Genomic DNA, 20,905 nt, shown 5'->3' with positions numbered 1-20,905 from the left:
TGATGTAACATCAAGATTTGTTTGGCAAACTCTAGTCCATCCTTTATTTTTACTCAAAGTAGTAAGAATGACAGACAATCTGCATTTATGGACACTGTTTTAGGTAATAGTGGCCCACAGCTGATTTGTAGAACTATTTCAGTGAGACAGTAATAATGTGAGTTAGGCGATTAGCCGGACACTTACGCAATATAAAACATATTTTGAACATCCGGTAGAAAATATATACATCATTAATTAATCATACTTACAAGTTGTGATTCTGAGGAGCAAGTTGGTCCAAATAAACTGAGTACTGACCCATATTTCTCTCCAATACTAACAAGTGTTTTGCAAATCCCGCATTGAACTCTGAGATTTGAGAAGCAGTTGTCAGTAAAATTATGTGTTTGAAGGCGGGACAAGTTGTTCGCGGGCGGACATCGTACAACATAGGCAGGCATTATGCAAATGTATTTTCTAGTGACGTAGAACTGTCACGCAGCGAGATACTAATTACAGACGACTCGTATAGGCGTTCAGAGACGATTCTCTCTTTTTGGAGACAATACGTTTATTTATCGTGCACTTTCGAATTTACAACTTTGCAGAACGTTTACATTCACAAACAGCTACATTACACACTGCATGAAAGGGAATATTCGAAAAACCATAATAGGGGCACTTTAAGTTTTCTTCATGTTAGATTAATAGTAATGTCATCAAAACTATTAAATAACACAAAATGGAATTTATGTAGAGACCAAATGAGAAGAAATGTTTTATTTGAGCTTCATCGAAGTAGCTGCTCTAGAATAGATTGCAGTTCTCACACCGACTTTCATAAACAACAAAATATTTAGTTGTAACACTTTAAAATAAGGTCTCATTTGTTCACATTACTAACATAACTAATATGAACCAACAATAAGCAGTTCTTACAGCATTTATTAACCAGCATTTATTAAGTTAGTTCACAGTGCATGAACAAATGTTAATAGATACAACTTTTGCTCTTAAAAATGTATTAGTAAATGTTGAGATTAACATTAACTAAGATTAATAAATGCTGTTAATTGTTAGTTCATTTTAACCGATGTAGTTAACTAATGTTACCAAAAAAAATGTGATGAGACAATGTGATGAAACTACAAAAATAAGTCAAAATTTTCTAAACTTCTTTCTTAAGAGGATGTCAATCTGGCCCCAGATGATTTCAATTTTGTGGAGTTGTTTATATCAACAACATGAAACTGTATATCATCGATCTATGAAGCAGGTGTCTTTAACAGTTTGATACAGTAAATGTCAAAGTCAAATTTGTGTGCGATTTGTACTTCGTAAGCATTCTACCAATCAAATAATGTGAACCAAAGAGTGATCCGCAAATGTATTAAACACATTCAACATTCTGAAGCTCATCTCTGAGTTTGTTTGCTGTGTTTGTACTGTAGGGTTCCTTGTGTATCTACAAAGTCCCTGTATCGGATGAGGCGTACAGAGAAACGGGATTTGATTCCAACATGGGCATGTTCCAGAACATCCCACACAACGATCCGATTAACATCCTCGTCCGGGTCTATGTCATCAGGGTATGTAGTAGTACCACAGACCTTAGAGCAGTGTTTGGCCATTTGTACAATTGTTATGTCTTTGTCTCAGGCAACAGATCTGCATCCAGCAGACATCAATGGGAAGGCCGACCCATATATCGCCATCAAGCTCGGAAATTCAGACATCAAGGACAAAGAGAACTATATCTCCAAGCAACTCAACCCTGTGTTTGGAAAGTTAGTCCTGTTGATTAAAGACTTCTCATTCATTATTAGATAATATTAATGTTAACATCAACTGTCTTCAAACTCCCAGGTTTTTTGATATTGAAGCGACATTCCCAATGGATTCTACCCTCACTGTGTCCATCTATGACTGGGATTTGGTGGGAACCGATGACCTGATTGGGGAGACCAAGATTGACCTGGAGAACCGTTACTACAGCAAGCACAGAGCAACATGTGGTATCAGCTCCAAATATGCAATGTATGCAATTCTTCTTTTAAACACATCAACACTTTGTGACTTCCTGATAGGGTTTGTGTTTGGTGGTGTTATTTTAGTATCATTGATATACTATTATTGTTTTATAATTTTGGTTTTAATTTTAAAGTTTTAGTAATTTTGTTTTGTCTTTTTGTCATTTTAATTATAATTTTTAGGAATGCATCGAAATTTCGGGTATCGAAACTTATCGTGCGAAACACCTCTTTTCGTTTTCGGGCTGAAATGGTTTTGGAGGACCGAAACACTTTTAATTGGCACTACTCCGATGCCATGTTTTGACTATCTATTTCATGCAAACAACATGGATAAGCTGCAACAGTTACATGTCAGCTGTTTGGACACTAGCTCTGGATTGATCATATTAATTTCTCGATTTTAATCGGTAATGATATCGTTTCTTAAATCTGAAATCTTTTATTCTGTGCTGTTTTCTGTTGATGTGCAGCGTGAACAAAACTTCAGTAAACATTTTCAGCACCCCTATCATCCAATAAACGTAATAAGCTTTATGGTTTGTTACTTTTAATATAAAGCAATGTCTGAACTTTAAAATTCAAAGCTATTCAATGTCCATAACCTCATTAATCAGCAAGAATTAATTTTTATATAAAAAAAAAATGCCTTATGTGCAATTTAAATGTTTGTAACGTTACTTTTATTTTTAATGTTTGTATCCCCAGGATATGTCGCCCCTTTGGGGCTATGGGCCCTATCTTGCACCCAGCGCAATTGACTTTGTACACTGACGCATGTATCATTCCTATTTTGCACCTGCGCAAAGCGGACTTTTCCCTCCACAGAAGCACGTCGGTAAGTTAGGAAATACACTTGCGCTCCCGGGGGCGGTTCAGCGCAAAGAGGAGGCGTGTTCCGGCGCAAACGTTCCCTCATGCTATTTTGCAGGTTTAGAGAACAATTGCGCCACTAACCAGGAAAAAATTGTTTAAAGTCAGTGGCGCATGTTATTCTTTTTTTTTTTTTTTAAGGGCCCATGCTTGGCCATAATCAATGAAGCGTGTGCACAACGCGCATACACTTTGATTCTCTCATCTACACAGAAGCAGCAGTTTTCATTTTTGCAAATCATACATTATTACGATAGATAGATAGAAAGAGATTAGATAGATAGACGTTTTAGATTTGCGCCTGGCGCAAGAGGCATTTATCCCGCCGGGAAAATAGCAACAGCGCCCAAGACCCGCCCACAAAGTTACTTGCGTTTCAGATCGTTAAAATAGGGCCCTATAAATTAAATGGAAAAAACAATGCTTGTTTGGCCAAATTTTTAAAACATTTATTCTCTCATAACTTAAACTAAACATTCTTTGTAAAATGATGTTTAACAATAAGCATAATGCCTATTTATGAATGTATTAGCTTTCTGTATCATATTTAATATGCACATTTTAATAGGGCCTGTAAATGATCAATATAAGCAAAACTTTGCTGAAAAGCCTGTTGTACATGATTTACTTCATACCTTCTGTCCTCTGATTGATAGTTCAGACTTTGTTTTTATCAAGTAAAGTATTTTTTTTTTTTTGCTTAGAAATCGTTAATGATTTGTATAAAGTAAATGTTAGATAAACATTTACTGGACTGCACTGGACTTAGGTTTCCTTGATTATTCATATATAATTTTTTTTTTTTTTTTTATGTTAATGTACAGTTGTAATCAAAACTATTCAACCCCCATTGCTAATCAGGTTTATTGGCAAAATATACAGACTTCAAGCAAAAGTAATTGAAATAGCTCAACATAACAAATGTTTCAAGTGGTTCTATTCAACTGAAAAGGCAACTTTTAATGACTTCTGCAGTCTCTAAATTATTCAACCCCCTGAATAGAATCCCTCACAACAGCACAAATCTGCAAAACAGGTGTTGTCTCAAGCACACCTGATGTAACTAATCAAGGGCTTCATTAGTTGAACCAGGTAGCTTGAGCTAGAACACATGATATAACTGAACTGGGTAAGTTTGTTGAGTGTCACGTTTGACTGCATGTTAGAAATATGGCCAAGTCAAAAGAATGGTCCAAAAAGTTACGAGAAGATATCATCGCCCTTCACAAACAAGGAACAGGATACAAAAAGATAGCGAAGGCACTAAATGTTCCTGAAGACACCGTTGGAAGCATAGTGTGCATGTTCAAAGTTAAAGGAACTTTAACACTGCCTGGACGGGGCAGAAAAGGGAAAATATCAACGGCTGCAAGCAGATTTCTGAGAAGGCAGGTTCAGAAAAACCCTCAAGTGACTGCAAAAGACCTGCAGCAAGACATGGTGGCAACGGTCACTGAGGTTTCAGCTGCACAATAAGGCGCGCACTAAAGGCATGCGACTTCCATGCCAGAACTCTTAAGACTACACCACTACTGAACCAAAAGCACAAGAAAACTGCTCAAAATCATATAAATAAGCCACAGAAGTTTTGGGATTCTGTTCTATAGAGTGATGAAACAAAACTGGAACTTTTCGGCCCTATGGATCAGCGGTATGTGTGGAGGAAGAAGAATGAAGCAAATGCTGAAAAGAACACTGTCTAAAGTTCAGCATGGTGGATCGGCGATGCTCTGCGGCTGCAGATATTTATATCCTCTGGCACTGGAAACCTGCAGTCTGTGGAAGACAAGATGGATTCATTGAATTGTCAGGAAATCCTATGAGAAAACGTCATGCCGTCAGTGAGAAAGCTGAAGCTTGGGTGTCATTGAACCTTCCAACAGGACAATGATCCCTAGCATACCTCAAATTCCAGCAAGGCTTGGTTGCAGAAGAAGTCCTGGAAGACACTGCAGTGACCATCACAGTCCCCTGATTTGAACCCCATAGACAATCTGAAATTTGAAGGCGGCGGTTGCAACACCAACCCAAGAAAATTACTGAACTGGAGGCCATTGCTCATGAGGAACGGGCTAAGATTCCCCAGAAGCTGCTGTCTGGTTATACAACTCGTTTGCAGCAGGTCATAACAGCAAAAGTTGTTCTACTTAGTACTAAAAATGCTTGCCATGAAGGGGTTGAATAATTTTGAGATTGCAAAAGTTATTAAAAGTTGCGTTTTCAATTGAATTTAGGGAAACCACTTAAAAACTCTTGTTGTGTTGAGCTATTTCAATTACTTTTGTTTGATCTGTTCATTGCAAACAGCTGAAAGTCTGTAAATGTTGCCAATAAACCTGATTTGCAATGGAGGTTGAATCATTTAAATTACAACTGTAAATGTCAAATATGACATAACATAACTTGGGGACATTTATTTGTCCATCCCTCAATTAATTGCATATATGAGCCATAAAAGCCTGGTGTGTGTATATATATATATATATATATATATATATATATATATATATATATATATATGTGTGTGTGTGTGTGTGTGTGTGTGTGTGTGTGTGTGTGTGTGTGTGTGTGTGTGTGTGTGTGTGTGTATATATATATATAGAGAGAGAGAGAGAGAGAGAGAGAGAGAGAGAGAAAATTAAAGGTGCAGTATGTTATTTCTCAAAGTCTTTGAAAGAGTATTTATTGTAGCAGAAACGCATTAAAAAAAATAAAGCTTCTCAAAAAATAAAGCGAAGAATGATGATGAACGAACGACAAGGAAGTACAAAAAACATACACAAGAGTAAATATAAACAAGAGTTGGTTGTTAGTTGCCAACAGCACAGCAGCTCTAGACAAACAATGACACTTAAAACCAGTGTTACTTACGTGTGGAGCAGAATCAAAGCAATCGTTTTCAGGCCTTCCCGCTTCGCTATCTCCAGCGCTGGAAAGCTTTTCTAATATTAACATATAGGTCCTAAAGCTCTTTCCTGATCATAACCCTTCATTTTCCAGTGATATTGTAATGTCTTTCAGCCATTTCTCTTTCTACAGTCTTTCTTCAAATCTCCCTCTTACTCGTTCTCTCTCCTCCACCGTCATACGCCCCCTAATGCTGATTGGCTACACGCTTGTTGTTGTGTCTGGTTGTGTCGGTCCAACCAACTTTCAGACAGCGTTTTTCAAATATCACTTACCCCGCCTTTAGGTATTGAACTGATTTTCTAAAACAAGCCACAAAGTATAAAGTCTATAGACCACAGAGTCAATTTTTATACCCCTAAAGTGGCGACGTATCCTGGGGGATAAAAACAGACCAATTATGAAAAATATTAAATTACATTAATACAATTCCAACATTAACATAATAAGTTAATGCTTAACACAACTTTTTAAACATGTAAGTCCCCTCCAAATATTGTAAATATATAAACTGATTTAATAATATATTTACTGAAGGTGAGTAGATTTCCCACTACAAGTGGTCATGTTGTTTTTACATGCTTTCCACGAGCTGAACAAAGTCACCAGATCTAAATATTGATTAATTATTAATTTATTACTTATTTTTGGTTTTCAGGCAAGTGCATCCTACATTTTGGTTTTTCAGTTTTCATTTCGGTGCATTCCTAACTTTTATTTCAGTTTTAGTTATTTTAGTACTTTACGTTAAACTAAATGAAAATGAGAAATGTTGCAATCAGCTGAAATCAAATAAGTTACTTTTTTATATTTTCTCCCATTTCAGATAACGTTTATTTCAAGTAATGATTTTTTTTAATTGTTTTAGTGAACGATAATAACCCTTATGTTCAGTGTATAAATGAAGTGTGTAACTGCATATAACATTTTATTACTTGAAATTAAATATTAAAACTTTTTTTCATCATTTTCATTTAGTTTAAATTAATATTCTAAATTTACTAAAATAAAATGTATAAATAGGCCCTATATAATGCTTCAAAAAAGGATGGATGGACAAAATTTTTCCAACTGTTTCTTTTAGTCATGGCTATAATGTGTGGAGGGACCCACTGAAGCCAACGCAAATCCTTGGCAAACTCTGCAAAGATGGGAAAATGGATCCTCCCCAGTTCGGCCCGGGAGGAAGAGTGAAAGTGGCAAACAGAGTTTACACGGGACCAACTGAAATTGAGGATGAAAATGGTATGTACATTTTCACAAAGCATTTCGAAAGGGAACAAGTATAAGGGTGGTCTTCTGAATTGCTGAGTTCCCATCGGAGAATAGAACATCAGAACAAATGCACTTTTCTACGGCAGGACTGAAGAAACAGACGGATGAGCACCTGGCTCTTGCTGTACTAAAACACTGGGAAGATATTCCACGAATAGGCTGCAAGCTGGTTCCAGAGCATGTGGAGACGAGGCCTCTCCTGAATCCTGATAAACCTGGGATTGAGCAGGTCAGGAATAATGTCCCAAAAGCACCACTGTCAGATAACGAAATGGCGATAATGAGCCGTTAGTGAATATGAGTGCTTGTGATGTAGGGGAGAATTGAGATGTGGGTGGACATGTTCCCGAAGGATATGCCTGCACCTGGACCCGCTATTGATATTTCACCTAGGAAGCCAAAAAAGTAGGAACCACTTGATGAAATCTTTTGGCCAAATACAGATGAACATTGCATACTCAAAATACCTTTTTGTCATTGACAGATTTGAGCTCAGGGTGATCGTGTGGAACACAGATGAAGTCGTTCTGGAGGACGATGACATTTTCACTGGAGAAAAATCAAGTGACATATTTGTTAGAGGGTATGGGAACTTTTTCACTGAAATCACTTGTTCCTGTGTACAGTACGTGTATATTATGAACGCTTGTTTCCACCATGGAATAAAAAAAGAGCTAACTGTGACTTTTTAGCTCAATTCTGACATTATTTCTTGCTATTCAGCCTTTTTTTTGTTGTTGTGAGAAATAAAGTCAGAATTGTGAGATAAGTAATTTGGAAGAAATAAAGTCAGTGCGAAAAAAGTTGATTGCGAAAAATAAAGTCAGAATTGTGAGAAAAAAGTTAATTGTGAAAAATAAAGTCAGAAATGTGAGAAAAATTTAATTGCGAGAAATAAAGTCAGAATTGTGAGAAAATGTGTAAATTGCGAGAAATAAAGTCAATGAGAAAAAAGTTAATTGTTTTTAAAGTCAGAATTGTGAGATATAAACTCACGAATTAAAAAAGCCAATTGTGAGTTTATACGTAACAATTCAGACATTTTTAACGCAGTTCCAAGTTCCCCTATAGTCGGTCACTTTCGACGTACGCCAGAGGTGATCCGACGAATGGGGAGTGTAAATTAGTTTAGTTTAGTTTAGTTTATTTGTTTATTTGAGCAGTAACCATTCTGCTCAAAAGTAGTGGGCCGAAGCAAAAGAGCTTATAAGCGCCCACCCCCAAAAATTAATACAATAAAAATTCTCATTTCACAATAGTACAAAAGAACATAGTGCAAAAAGCAACAAAACCACAGCAAAAAAAACAAAACAACCCAAAAAATGTATAATCATCATCAGCAGTATCTGATCATGGTTGAAATTAAACGAGCTAAATGAGATAATTGCATCAGCTGCTCTGCCTCGCAGTGCGAGCATATAATGAGCAGCAGGAGCGTCACATCTTTCGCTTCGGAGCCAGACGGTGAATGCTGTTCCTGCTCTGCAAAGGATCTGTTTCTGAGTGTCTGCTGGACGAATCTCTTTGTGGAAGAAGCCTCTACCAGTTGGTCTTGGTGTGACAGCGTGAGCAGTGGTGATCGCGATCTCTCTAAAGAGCTGCAGTATAAAACATCTGTTTTCACAGCTCGTCAGAGTGGGCGCCTTCACCGAGTTGCTGTTCATTCAGCAGGTACAGAGTTGCATCTTCAATGAGATTGAGTGCCCACACAGGCTTGCACTATCGCCTGTTGTGTGGCCCGCTGAGGTAGCGTTCATGGATGACTCATGTTCTCACTGTGGGAACATGACCATTGTGGCGTTACGATCGAGACTCCAATACCTCGAAAGAGGTGGAGCCCCTTCGCATATTCCCAGATCTAGTTTTTCTTCTGGCCAGAAGAAGCCTACTTTAGTTAATAGCATTGGTGACCTGAGGATCACAGTGAGGACTTCCCCGCAGAGTCAACCTCCTCAGGCCCCTCACTCCTCTTTAACGCCGCAAAGCGTGTTCCAAGAGAGCATGCTGGCCCTTGCCATTCGTTTCTTTTGGGGCTCCACCAGATGATCAAATGTCAGTCGCTGCATTGGAGGTTAAGCTAATGTCCTCTGGGGATGAAGATCCCCCTTCGGGTGTGGCAGCGTTGCCGAGTCAGACCCAGAGCTCATGGCTATGCTTTCCCGGGCCGCCGCAAGTGTCCGGCTCGAGTGGAACCCTCCACCGTGTTCCGAACCTTCACGGCTGGACAATTGGTATCTCGGGGCGGCCCGTGCCCCAGTGCCTTTCTTTCCGGAAGAGCATGATGAGGTCACTAGATCGTGGACGGCACCTTTTTCTGCCAGAAACCGGTCTGGTGCCTTTCCCTCCCTCACTATCCTCGATGGCGGAGTTGCTTAAGAGTACGTGAAGCTCCCCCAGTGGAGCAGTCACACACAAACTCGCGCACATACTCAATGAGACGCGAGCACACACACACACACACAAACTCTCTGCGCTCATACTCATATGAGACGCGAGCACACACACACACACAAACTCTCTGCGCTCATACTCATATGAGACGCGAGCACACACACATAATACCCTAAAGATGAGGAAAAGTCGATCAAAAGTGTGGCTACATTTCTCCAGGCTCGATGCCAACAGCACGCGATGCAGTATTTGCGGTAAAATAATTGCTGCATTGAACTGTTTTCATACTTCTGAAGGATCATGTGACACTGAAGTAATGATTTTGAAAATTCAGCTTTGACATCACAGGAATAAATTACATTTTGAAATATATTCAAATAAAATAACAGATTTTTAAATTGTAATACTGTTTTACAACTGTATTTTTGATCAAACAAATTCAGCTTTGGTGAGCATGAGCGTTTTTTTTTTCCTTTGTGCACTGGCTAAGGAGCATGAGTCAAACTGAAAAAATAAAAGCAAAGTTTTTCTGAGGTAATGTGTTATGTAATCTTGTTAAAATGGATTTCATAAAATTGGTATCGAAAAAAGTATCGTTCAGGATCCGGTATCGAAATCAAGGTATCGGTATCGAAATTTTCTGAACGATACCCAGCTCTACGTAACAGAGACGTTTTTATCTCACAATTCTAACTTTTTTCTTGTAATGGAGAGTTTATATCTAGCTATTCTGACTGTATTTCATGCTATTCAAAAAAATTTCCCTCAGAATTTCGAGATATACACTTTTCCCAAACAATTTATTTTTCTATTTTAAGAAAAAAATTCTAAATTGCAATGTAAAAACTCGCAATGAAAAAAAGGATTAAAACCTTGTTATACAATTGTTATACCTAACAATTCAGACTTTTTTTCTTGCAGTTCCTAGTTTATATGTCACAATTCTAACATTTTTCTCGTAATTGCACATTTATATCCTGCAATTCTGACTTTATTTCTCGCAATTCCACATTTCATTCTCAGCATTGTAAGATATAATCTCGGAATTGCAAGAAAAAATTTATGTATATATCAGATATGTGCCTTTATGTATGTATATATCTGAAGGATCATATCTCTTAAGTGATCACAAGGGTACCAACCAACTGTTCCATCACTATGAAACATGTAACCAACAGATGGCTGAAAGGCCAACAAGAAGATAAGCAGGACACAGACGTCCACTATCACTCGCTGACCGGAGAGGGCAATTTCAACTGGCGCTTTGTTTATCCCTTCGACTACCTACAGGCCGAAGAGAAGATCGTCATCTCAAAGAAAGAGTCCATGTTTTCTTGGGATGAGACTGAGTATAAAATTCCTGCCCGACTGAATTTGCAAGTGTGGGACGCGGATCATTTCTCTGCAGACGACTTCCTGGGTGTGATGTTGTGTTTTACTTTGTAAAGTCATTTTAGATTCAGGCTCTGTCTTAATGGCCTTCATTCACACAGTCACATGTGTGTTTGCTTTTTGTTTCAGGTGCAATCGAACTTGACCTGAATCGATTTCCTCGAGGTGCAAAGACAGCGAAGCAGTGCTCCATTGACATGGTCATAAATGAGCAAGATATGCCCATGGTCAACCTCTTCAAACAGAAGAGAATTAAAGGCTGGTGGCCGTTTGTGGCCCGTGATGAAAATGATGAGATGGAAATTACAGTAAGTGACCTGCAAATAATGTGATAAGAGAAACAAAGCTTTTCTAAACTTTTGAGTCGATTGAACCAATTGCTTCGCAAAATGATTCACTTTTCCGAAGCGCTTGCAACGCCACACCCGGGAACACGCTTGCAACGCCTGCTGGTTTAAACTGTGTAAATCAATTGAGCGTCAAATATTATAGCATATTAGAATGATTTCTAAAGGATCAAGTTAAACTGAAGACTGGAATAATGATGCTGAAAATTCAGTGTGAATGCCAATGTAACTGGTCCTACTCGACCCGGGGTTTCCAGCGTGGGAGGCTAACAAGGACGCTAAAGACCGTAGCCTCTAGTGTCAGTCGCCAGCGTGCCTCTTGAAGCCAGGGGAGTGGTTTACTCACACACCTCTTACTGGCCTACGTCTGTTACACCAAGACATACACAAACATGACAGTGGACGATGTCAGTAAAGATTACGGCGACTTTTACCTTCAGTAAAAAGGTCTGGAAAAATGACCTCAGGTAATATTCCTTTTTAAAAGCAGTTTTACGCGTTTTTTCAAGTATGGAGACGCTTGAAAAAGCATTCAGATGCATTCTAGACGCTGGGACAAGTCTGTGGCAAAACTCAAGTGTTTTCCACATACCATTCAGACCAGAAAGAAGATCGAAAGCACTTATTAGAGGCACAAAACATCTTTTAGCATTAGATATGTGCCTATTACCAACACAATCCAATCTGAAGTTAAGTAATACATCGTTCGACCTGACAACTGTTTTATATATATAAATATAGGTTATATGTGTTTGCGCACGTGATATCAGGAAGCAACGTAATACGCACATGACGACAGGAGCGTGACGGCGATGCGCAAATCGAGTTACTCCTCCCACTTCTGCTAGTTTTACTGAGATATCTTATCCCGTGCGAATTGGCCATTAATATTACAGACATCCTGTGGAAAAATTACATTACTCCATCTACCCCTGTAAAGTCAATTCCATCCGAATAGGGCTTAAGATGCAGCTGCACAAACGGACATGCATGAATCCCCGTAAACTGATATAGACAGGTGGTGCTGGGGAGGAGGAGGGTCAAAGTGATGTGAACACAGTGAACTTACAGTGACACTCACTAGCACTAGACTATTTAAATGCATGCAGGTTCATTGGCTGAAGGATTACACATCAGGGGCCGGTTGCACCAGCTGTGCGTAAGTTATAACTTAGCCTAGTTTTGACGTAAATGGACACTAAATTACGACTTACACACTTCTAAATATTTTTGCGTTGCACCATTAAACTTAGTTGAAGCGTAACTCTACGTATAAACTAAATATTTACGGCAGCCTCCGATCAGGAGTAACGGATGGAATTAAATATCAGACAGACTGAACTGCATCAATAAGCTCTTCTTTTACCCGACAGACTTCAATTCTTTAGACATATATGATAATGCTGACATTTACACTCGCTTACATTTTAAGAGAGAGAACATTATGTGAAAAGATTACTTTGTAAGCGGCTGTCTTTAACACGAACCCGTCCTAAACAGCGCGACGCTGTGTGCATCGGTCCATGTTGTGCATGTCAAATATCAGTCATAATCAATAAACGTAATTTCTTATGTTTTTTGTATCAATATTTATTTATTGGTCCTTATTCATTTCATTTAAAAATACAGTTTCTGAATGTGATTTACATATAAAAACACTTATGCTATTCATGATCAAGTATCATATTTAAAGGAAACTTATTTTTACCGTTAGTAACGTGAGGCAAAAGAATGAAGCATAAACTGAAATTCACAGCATTTCAACACAGCATCTGCTCACGTATTTGAAGGCTGCTATTGGATCATCGAGGCTAAACGTCATATTATGCGACTACGCATTACTTTACGGAGAGCTTACGACCTACTGCTACATTCTGCCTTACGAACAAATGGTGCAACGGAATAAAGTTCAGAGTTAGTTACAAACTAGCTAGTAGTTACTAAACCTCTAGTGTGGACTTAACGCTCCAATTTAAGAAAGAACTTACGAACGGCTGGTGCAACCCGACCCAGGACCCATCTGTCAGGTTCTGGGTAGATGATGTAGGAGGCGAACACGAAGATGATAAATCAAAGGTTTTAATTCTCAAATATAGCAAATACAAGAAGCAGGGAGCGTGTGCTCAGAGCATAGATTAAACCAAACATAAACATTGACCGACCCTGAACAAGGCAAAACTCAGGGCTAAATACACGGGAGAACAGATCAGGAAAACAAGACACAGCTGACGAAACTAACGAGGGCAGAACAGGTGATACAAATGAACTCACTAAACTGACCGGGAAAACGAGGACTAAACCAAAATCCAACAGCAGATAGGGGAAAACAGATCACAGAAAACTGATAACACAGAAACAGACTCAAAACCAGAACTCAGAACACATAACATGTAACATTACTCCCCCCTCCCGGTAGGCGCGTCCTCGCGCCGTAGAAAGACCAAAGGGGTGGGAGGGTGGGCGCCCTGGAGGCTGACGGGGGAGACAAGGCAGGAAGCCTCCAGGGCGGAGCAGGCTGTGGGCGTGGCCACGGCGGAGAAGACCCTTCGGTTGACCATGGCGGAGAAACCCCTTCGGGTGGCCATGGCGGAGAAACCCCTTCGGGTGGCCATGGCGGAGAAACCCCTTCGGGTGGCCATGGCGGAGAAGCTCCTTCGGGTGGCCACGGCGGTGAAGACCCTTCGGGTGGCCGTGGCCCCTCAAGTGGCCAGGACGCAGGCCTGTAGCCCCCCCCCAAAAAATACTTGGGGAAAGTCCCGGTTCTCAGAAAGGGCTCGGTGCTGGACAGCGATGAGGACTCGGTGCAGGGCAGCAATGAGGGCTCGGAGCGGGGCAGATCCAGCGATGAGGGCTTGGTGCTGGGCAGATCCAGCGATGAGGGCTTGGTGCTGGGCAGATCCAGCGATGAGGGCTTGGTGCTGGGCAGATCCAGCGATGAGGAAGACTCTGAGCTGGACGGAACCAGCGGCGAAGAGGGCTCTGAGCTGGGCGGAACCAGCGGCGAAGAGGGCTCTGAGCTGGGCGGAACCAGCGGCGAAGAGGGCTCTGAGCTGGGCGGAACCAACGGCGAAGAGGGCTCTGAGCTGGGCGGAACCAGCGGCGAAGAGGGCTCTGAGCTGGGCGGAACCAGCGGCGAAGAGGGCTCTGAGCTGGGCGGAACCAGCGGCGAAGAGGGCTCTGAGCTGGGCGGAACCAGCGGCGAAGAGGGCTCTGAGCTGGGCGGAACCAGCGGCGAAGAGGGCTCTGAGCTGGGCGGAACCAGCGGCGAAGAGGGCTCTGAGCTGGGCGGAACCAGCGGCGAAGAGGGCTCTGAGCTGGACGGAACCAGCGGCGAAGAGGGCTCTAGGCTGGACGGAACCAGCGGCGAAGGCTCAGTGCTGGACGGGACCAGTGGAGAAGGCTCAGTGCTGGACGGGACCAGCAAAAAGAACCTCTCTGCAGGCGTGATGTTCTCAGTCTCTAGCTCGGCGGTGGGCACGGCGCATACTGCTTTGGTCTCGGCAGCTCTGACGTGACGTGCGGGCTCAGCTGGACTGGCGTGAAGTGCAGGCTCGACTGGACCGGCGTGAAGTGCAGGCTTGGCTGGACTGGCGTATTCAATGGCTTTTCTGACTGACATGAAGGCTGGGTCGAACATCTTCAAAGCCAGGTCTGCGCTGTTCGACACCAGCTTACGAGCTCTGGGCCATGTGATCTCAAACAGAGGTCCAAAATGGATACAGGGCTTAGTGGGGAGTGGTACCGTGGGTTTGTCTGGGCTGACCATATGAGTTGGTTTGGCTGGGCTAAATGAATCTGTGAAAATAAAACTCTCCCGGCTGATGGCAACTGCTTCTCTCCAGTCCAGCCCCGTGAAATCGGGAAGTGGTCGAGGATCAATGCATCCGACTCCGATCATAAAATTTGTTATAATAGTTTCATCACCCCAATCACTGTTAGCAGCCAAGTCACAAAACTTCTCCATAAACTCCAGCAGATCACAACTTTCTCTCACCATCTTCACAAGCTGATCCCAGCACATCTCTTCCTTCTTTTTGGTCGGTCAATCTGTCAGGTTCTGGGTAGATGATGTAGGAGGCAAACACGAAGATGATAAATCAAAGGTTTTAATTCTCAAATATAGCAAATACAAGAAGCAGGGAGCGTGTGCTCAGAGCATAGATTAAACCAAACATAAACATTGACCAACCCTGAACAAGGCAAAACTCAGGGCTAAATACACGGGAGAACAGATCAGGAAAACAAGACACAGCTGACGAAACTAACGAGGGCAGAACAGGTGATACAAATGAACTCACTAAACTGACCGGGAAAACGAGGACTAAACCAAAATCCAACAGCAGACAGGGGAAAACAGATCACAGAAAACTGATAACACAGAAACAGACTCAAAACCAGAACTCAGAACACATAACATGTAACACCATCAGCTCATGCCATGTTGTACACAAGGCAGCTGGCTGGTAGAATACACATTAAGAATGACTACTATATGTGCAATATTCCTTTTTTTCCAAACCAAAACTGAAAAATTCTACCCTCCATGCTTTCAAATTCCAAATCTTACACTTCTGCATATTCAAACTCAGTTGCATGATGCACGGCATTCTGAACAAAAATGCAAATCATATGGACTACTGTAATGATACTTTCATGGTGCTTTTTGGACATTTTTGGAGCTTGGTAGTAAAAAATCATCTTCCAACTGTGCTTTGAACATTCTTCAGAACATCTTGCTTTGTGTTCAGTGAACGAAAGAAAATCATATAAATTGTAAACACATGACAGTGAGTAAATTACTTTTTTTGCATGATCTAACCCTGTGAATGATAAAATGTCACTCCTAAACCACCAGCATTTTTTTACACAGCTCTGATGTTTAGTTTAATGTGTGTTTTTTTTTAATCCTTTAAGGGAAAAGTAGAAGCAGAGCTTCACCTGCTGACAGGTGAGGAGGCCGAGAAGAGTCCTGTTGGTGAAGGACGCAATGAACCAGAGCCTCTAGAGAAACCAAAGTAAGAGCAGCATTTACACCAACTTTTACATCTACCTTCAATATTGCAGTCATTTGCTACTGACAATTTTTCACTTAAACTAAAAACATCTTGTTTGTTGTTCTACACATTATACATTATACTTTCAAACATTTATTTATAATACTGAAAACATTCTATCATACAATATTTTAACAGCCCAAAAAACAGTCCTTAAGAGTTTGCAATTGCAAAGGTTTGATGGGTTTTGACTTATTTTGCTATATTGAGCCAAAACATTATTACCCATCACAGGTGAAGCGGATATCATTGACCATCTCCTAACAAGTCCATATATTAAGGTCTAGTTAGATTAGATGGTCAGCAAACAATTGGTTCTCGTCATCAAGACCGTGTTGGATGGAGGATAAATGGGCAGGAATAAAGATCTGTGCGACTTTGACAAGGCCCAGATTGTTATGGCGAGACGACTGTGTCAGAGTATCTCTGAGACGGCGAGGCTTGTGTGTTGACCCGGTCAGCAGTGGTGGGAATTTACCAACAGTGTCCGAGGAGGAACAAACACAAATCGTCAACAGGGTGTTGAGTGTCCAAGGTTCAACGAAGGGCAATGAAGGCTATCCCGTCTGGTCCCAGCAAACTGAAGGTCTACTGCGGCACAAGTCACACAAGATTTTAATTATGGTTATGGGAGGAATGTCACAACACATGTGTAACCGCAGACCAATCAGAATGTAATGATGAGCCCGTCCACCATTGAAACGCCTACAATGGGCACGAGAGCGCCGAAACTGGATCTTGGAGCAGCGGAAGAAGGTCGTTTGGTCCGATGAGTCCCGTTTTCTTTTACATCATGTGGACGTGTATGCCATTTCCCTGGGTAAATGACGGCACCAGGATCACTGTGGGATAATGATGAGCTGCTGGAGGGAGTGTGATGCTGGGACGTCATGTGGACGTAAATTGCCACCAACCCAAAGATTGTTGCAGAGCAGGTCCAGCCCTTCATGACACTGGTGTTCCTGGTGGAAGTGGCTCTTTGCACACACTGCACTGCACACATTGATCAGGAATGGATTGAGGAACATGATGAAGAGTTCAAGGTGTTTCCCCAGATCTCAGTCCAGTTGAGCATCAGTGGGATGTGCTGGACCTTCAAGTTCGATCTAAGTCGGCTCCACCTCACAACCTACAGGACTCGAAGGATCTGCAGCCAGAGACCACAGGACTCCTTCAGGGCTCTTGTAGTCCACGTCTCGCAGGTCGGCCCTGTTTTGGCAGCCAACAGCATGTTAGACAGGTGGTCATAATGTTTTGGCTCATCGGTGTATCATGTTTTCCTGCTTCCAGGATTGATTGAAGAATATTGCTAATAAATAAATAAATGCCATAAAGCCATATTTATGGCCACAACACAGCATATCCTGATTTAAAGGGAATCTCTCCTTTCATTAATACCTTCCATTAAATTAATTATAAAATAAATATCTGACAATTTCTCCTATGACACGTGTGGACAATGTTAATAATCTGTGCATCATAAATATTGAGGTTTTTTTTCCAACAGTAAGAAATTATAAATAAGAATCTTCCAAAGAAACATTTGCCCCCGGTTTCACAGACAAGGTTCAAACCTTGTCTCAGACTAAAATGCATGTTTGAGCTGGTGCATTGAGAACATATCTTAAAATATATCAGTGCCATTGTTTCATCTCAAGATTCCCACAAATAATGTTTTTTTCAAAGGCACCTTTATAAAAGCTACTTAAATGTCCTAATTAAACTAAAGCCTAATTCCGTGAAACCCTGTCTGTGAAACCAGGCCTTGATGCGCTTAAATCACGGTAAGTGAACATTTCAAGTGGAGCTGTCTGTGTTAACATAAACCATAAACCATTTGGTTATGCTTTTTACAGAAACATTATAATAATATAAATAACATAACCCCGTTACGCACGTCTGAATAAATTGAGAATAAATCCGTAATAAATATGACAGCTAACGTTCACCCTCTGCTGTGCCGCAGATTTGTATCATGAGTTTTTCTTTGTCCCACCAGCCGCCCTGACACAACCTTCCTGTGGTTCCTTAGCCCGCTAAAGGCAATCCGCCATCTCGTCTGCAACCAATACAAGTGGCTGGTCATCAAAATTGTGTTGGCGCTGTTGATATTAGCAATGCTGGGCTTGTTTCTGTACAGTATGCCTGGCTACATGGTGAAAAAGCTTCTAGGTGCTTGAAAAGCTTTTTCAATGCCAGCAATATTTGATATTACTTCAACACAATTTCACCTGGAATGATGTATTTGTTTGTTGAAGTCATATGCATACTTATTTTGTTAAAAATCATTACTGGTTTAATTGGCAAAGCCCAACTGAGAACATAAAGTTCATCAAACGCTGACAGGAGACCGTTGCACATTTTTTGTGGAAATGCTATAAAAGCATTTGCAGTTTTGGCTTTTAAAATTTGAAGTGTTACTTTCCATCCATAGTTGTGAGCTATTTGTGTTTCAGAAAACAAAATCTAAACAAATGTAGATGTCTGTCTCATTTCTCTGCATATCCAATTCTGATGTCAAATGTTTTTTATATCAATTCGTTCGTTTCTGAGGTTATCAGATTGTTAGAAGTTATATTTCTTCACTGAAGGATGTTATTGTGTGCTTTAAATAAATCAATAATAATAATGATATAAAAAACTAAACATGCATTTTATTTATAAACCGTTGGCGAGAACCAATCCAATCGTGAATTATCTTTGAGCGCAATTCCTGTGTCTATTCAATATTTTGCAATAAACAGGCCCGTTTAAAATCCATTTGTAAGCATAAATTGAACAGCCATCTTTGTTCTCCATTAAAGCTTCAACACTCAGGTTTTGTTGAACAGCTACTCTTGCACACTTGAGTCCATGCATGAGCACTAATGTGGACCATTACACATGAAGGCATTTTAATTGTTGCTTTGAACCTGCCAAAAGTGCATGTCACCAATGAGACAAACATGTAAAAATTGTCTATGTTTACAATTTTTAAAAGCTTGTTCAATGGTTTTGTCCCACCAGCCGCCCTGACATTACAATGCTGTGGTTCCTTAGCCCGTTTAAGGCCATCCGCCATCTCATCTGCAACCAATACAAGTGGCTGGTCATCAAAATTGTGCTGGTTCTGTTGATCATAGCACTGCTGGGCTTGTTTCTGTACAATATGCCAGGTTACTTGGTGAAAAAGCTTCTAGGTGCTTGAAAAGCTTTCACCATGCCTGCAATATTTGATATTACTTTAATGTTATTTCACTTGGAATGATGTATGTGTTTGTTGAAGTCATATGCATACTTATTTATTTTTTTGTTAAAAATCATTACTGGTTTAATCGGCAAAGTCCGACTGAGAACATAAAGTTCCTAATTTTTTTGGAAACACTATAGAAGCATTTGCAGTTTGAGCTTTTCAAATTTTAAGTTTTACTTTCCATCCATAGTTGTTAGTAGTTTGTGTTTCAGAAAACATTCAAAATCTAAAAACATGTAGTTGTCTTTTCTCTGCATATCCAAAGTTTTTTTTTTATGTCAATTCGTTCGTTTCTGGGGTTATCAGATTGTTGGAAGTTATTTCTTCACTGAAAGATGTGTTGTTGTGTGCTTTGGCTGCTACTAATAAATAAACAATTCAAAAAAACGAAACGTGCATTTTATTTATTAACCGTTGGCGAAAACCTTTTCATGCTACATTTTCCGCACCTTTACCCGAACTAATCCAACCGTGAATTATCTTTGAGCGCAATTACTGTTAATTCAACATTTTGCAATAAACAGGCCCGTTTAAAATCCATTTGGAAGCATAAATTGAACAGCCATCTTTGTTCTCCATTAGATTCAACACTCAGGTTTTGTTGAACAGCTACTCTTGCACACTTCCTTGCACCACCGTCCATGCATGAGCACCATTACACAAGAAAGCATTTAAATTATTGCTTTGAACCTGCCAAAAGTGCATGTCATCAATAAGACAAACATGTAAAAATTGTCTATGTTCACAATTTTTAAAAGCTTTTTCAATGGTTTTGTCCCACCAGCCGCCCTGACATTACAATGCTGTGGTTCCTTAGCCCGCTAAAGGCCATCCGCCATCTCATCTGCAACCAATACAGGTGGCTGGTCATCAAAATTGTGCTGGTTCTGTTGATATTAGCAATGCTGGGCATTTTTCTGTACAGTATGCCAGGCTACATGGTGAAAAAGCTTCTAGGTGCATGAAAAGCTTTTTCAATACCTGCAATAACATATAAGTAACACATTACTTCAATGTTATTTCACTTGGAATGATGTATTTGTTTGTTGAAGTCATATGCATACTTTATTAAAAATCATTACTGGTTTAATGGGCAAAGCCCAACTGAGAACATAAAGTTTTGGGAAACGCTATAAAAGCATTTGCAGTTTTGGCTATTCAAAATTTTAAGTGTTACTTTCCAACCATAGTTTGTTAGTTGTTAGCTGTTTGTGTTTCAGAAAACATACAAAATCTAAAAACCATTTCAGATTACGCATGTAACAATGGTTCACTGAGAAAAGAACGAGACACTGCGTCCAACGACACTTTGGGGAACGCCTCCAGTGTCTGAAGCACGTGAATCAAACATGACGATGTCATTGGCTGGCAACAGCCAGTGATGTGGCTACGTGTGCGGTTGAGTACTTCTCAATGACAACT

The 20,905-nt window shown here is 40.4% G+C and overlaps 1 protein-coding gene across 1 annotated transcript in view; it reads left to right on the top strand.

Moving 5' to 3' along the window:
• LOC309479339 (otoferlin) overlaps positions 1-19,373 on the top strand; it is a gene marked incomplete at its 5' end in the record, with an annotated part of 52,759 nt that extends 33,386 nt beyond the window's left edge. The window contains 11 exons of the mRNA XM_082143401.1: positions 1,434-1,571; positions 1,642-1,769; positions 1,849-2,019; positions 6,877-7,037; positions 7,154-7,296; positions 7,384-7,472; positions 7,552-7,650; positions 10,637-10,878; positions 10,980-11,158; positions 16,112-16,212; positions 18,251-19,373. Of these exons, the coding sequence (XP_081999527.1) occupies positions 1,434-1,571; positions 1,642-1,769; positions 1,849-2,019; positions 6,877-7,037; positions 7,154-7,296; positions 7,384-7,472; positions 7,552-7,650; positions 10,637-10,878; positions 10,980-11,158; positions 16,112-16,212; positions 18,251-18,431 (1,632 nt within the window). The 3' untranslated portion in view covers positions 18,432-19,373. The remainder of the gene's footprint in view (positions 1-1,433; positions 1,572-1,641; positions 1,770-1,848; positions 2,020-6,876; positions 7,038-7,153; positions 7,297-7,383; positions 7,473-7,551; positions 7,651-10,636; positions 10,879-10,979; positions 11,159-16,111; positions 16,213-18,250) is intronic.
• Positions 19,374-20,905: the final 1,532 nt, after the last annotated feature.

The sequence above is a fragment of the Leuciscus leuciscus genome, assembly GCF_965113295.1.
Source record: "Leuciscus leuciscus genome assembly, chromosome: 17".
Classification (NCBI taxonomy): domain Eukaryota; kingdom Metazoa; phylum Chordata; class Actinopteri; order Cypriniformes; family Leuciscidae; genus Leuciscus; species Leuciscus leuciscus.
The sequence above is the reverse complement of the archived record's forward strand: the minus strand, read 5'-3'. Positions and strand labels throughout refer to the sequence as shown.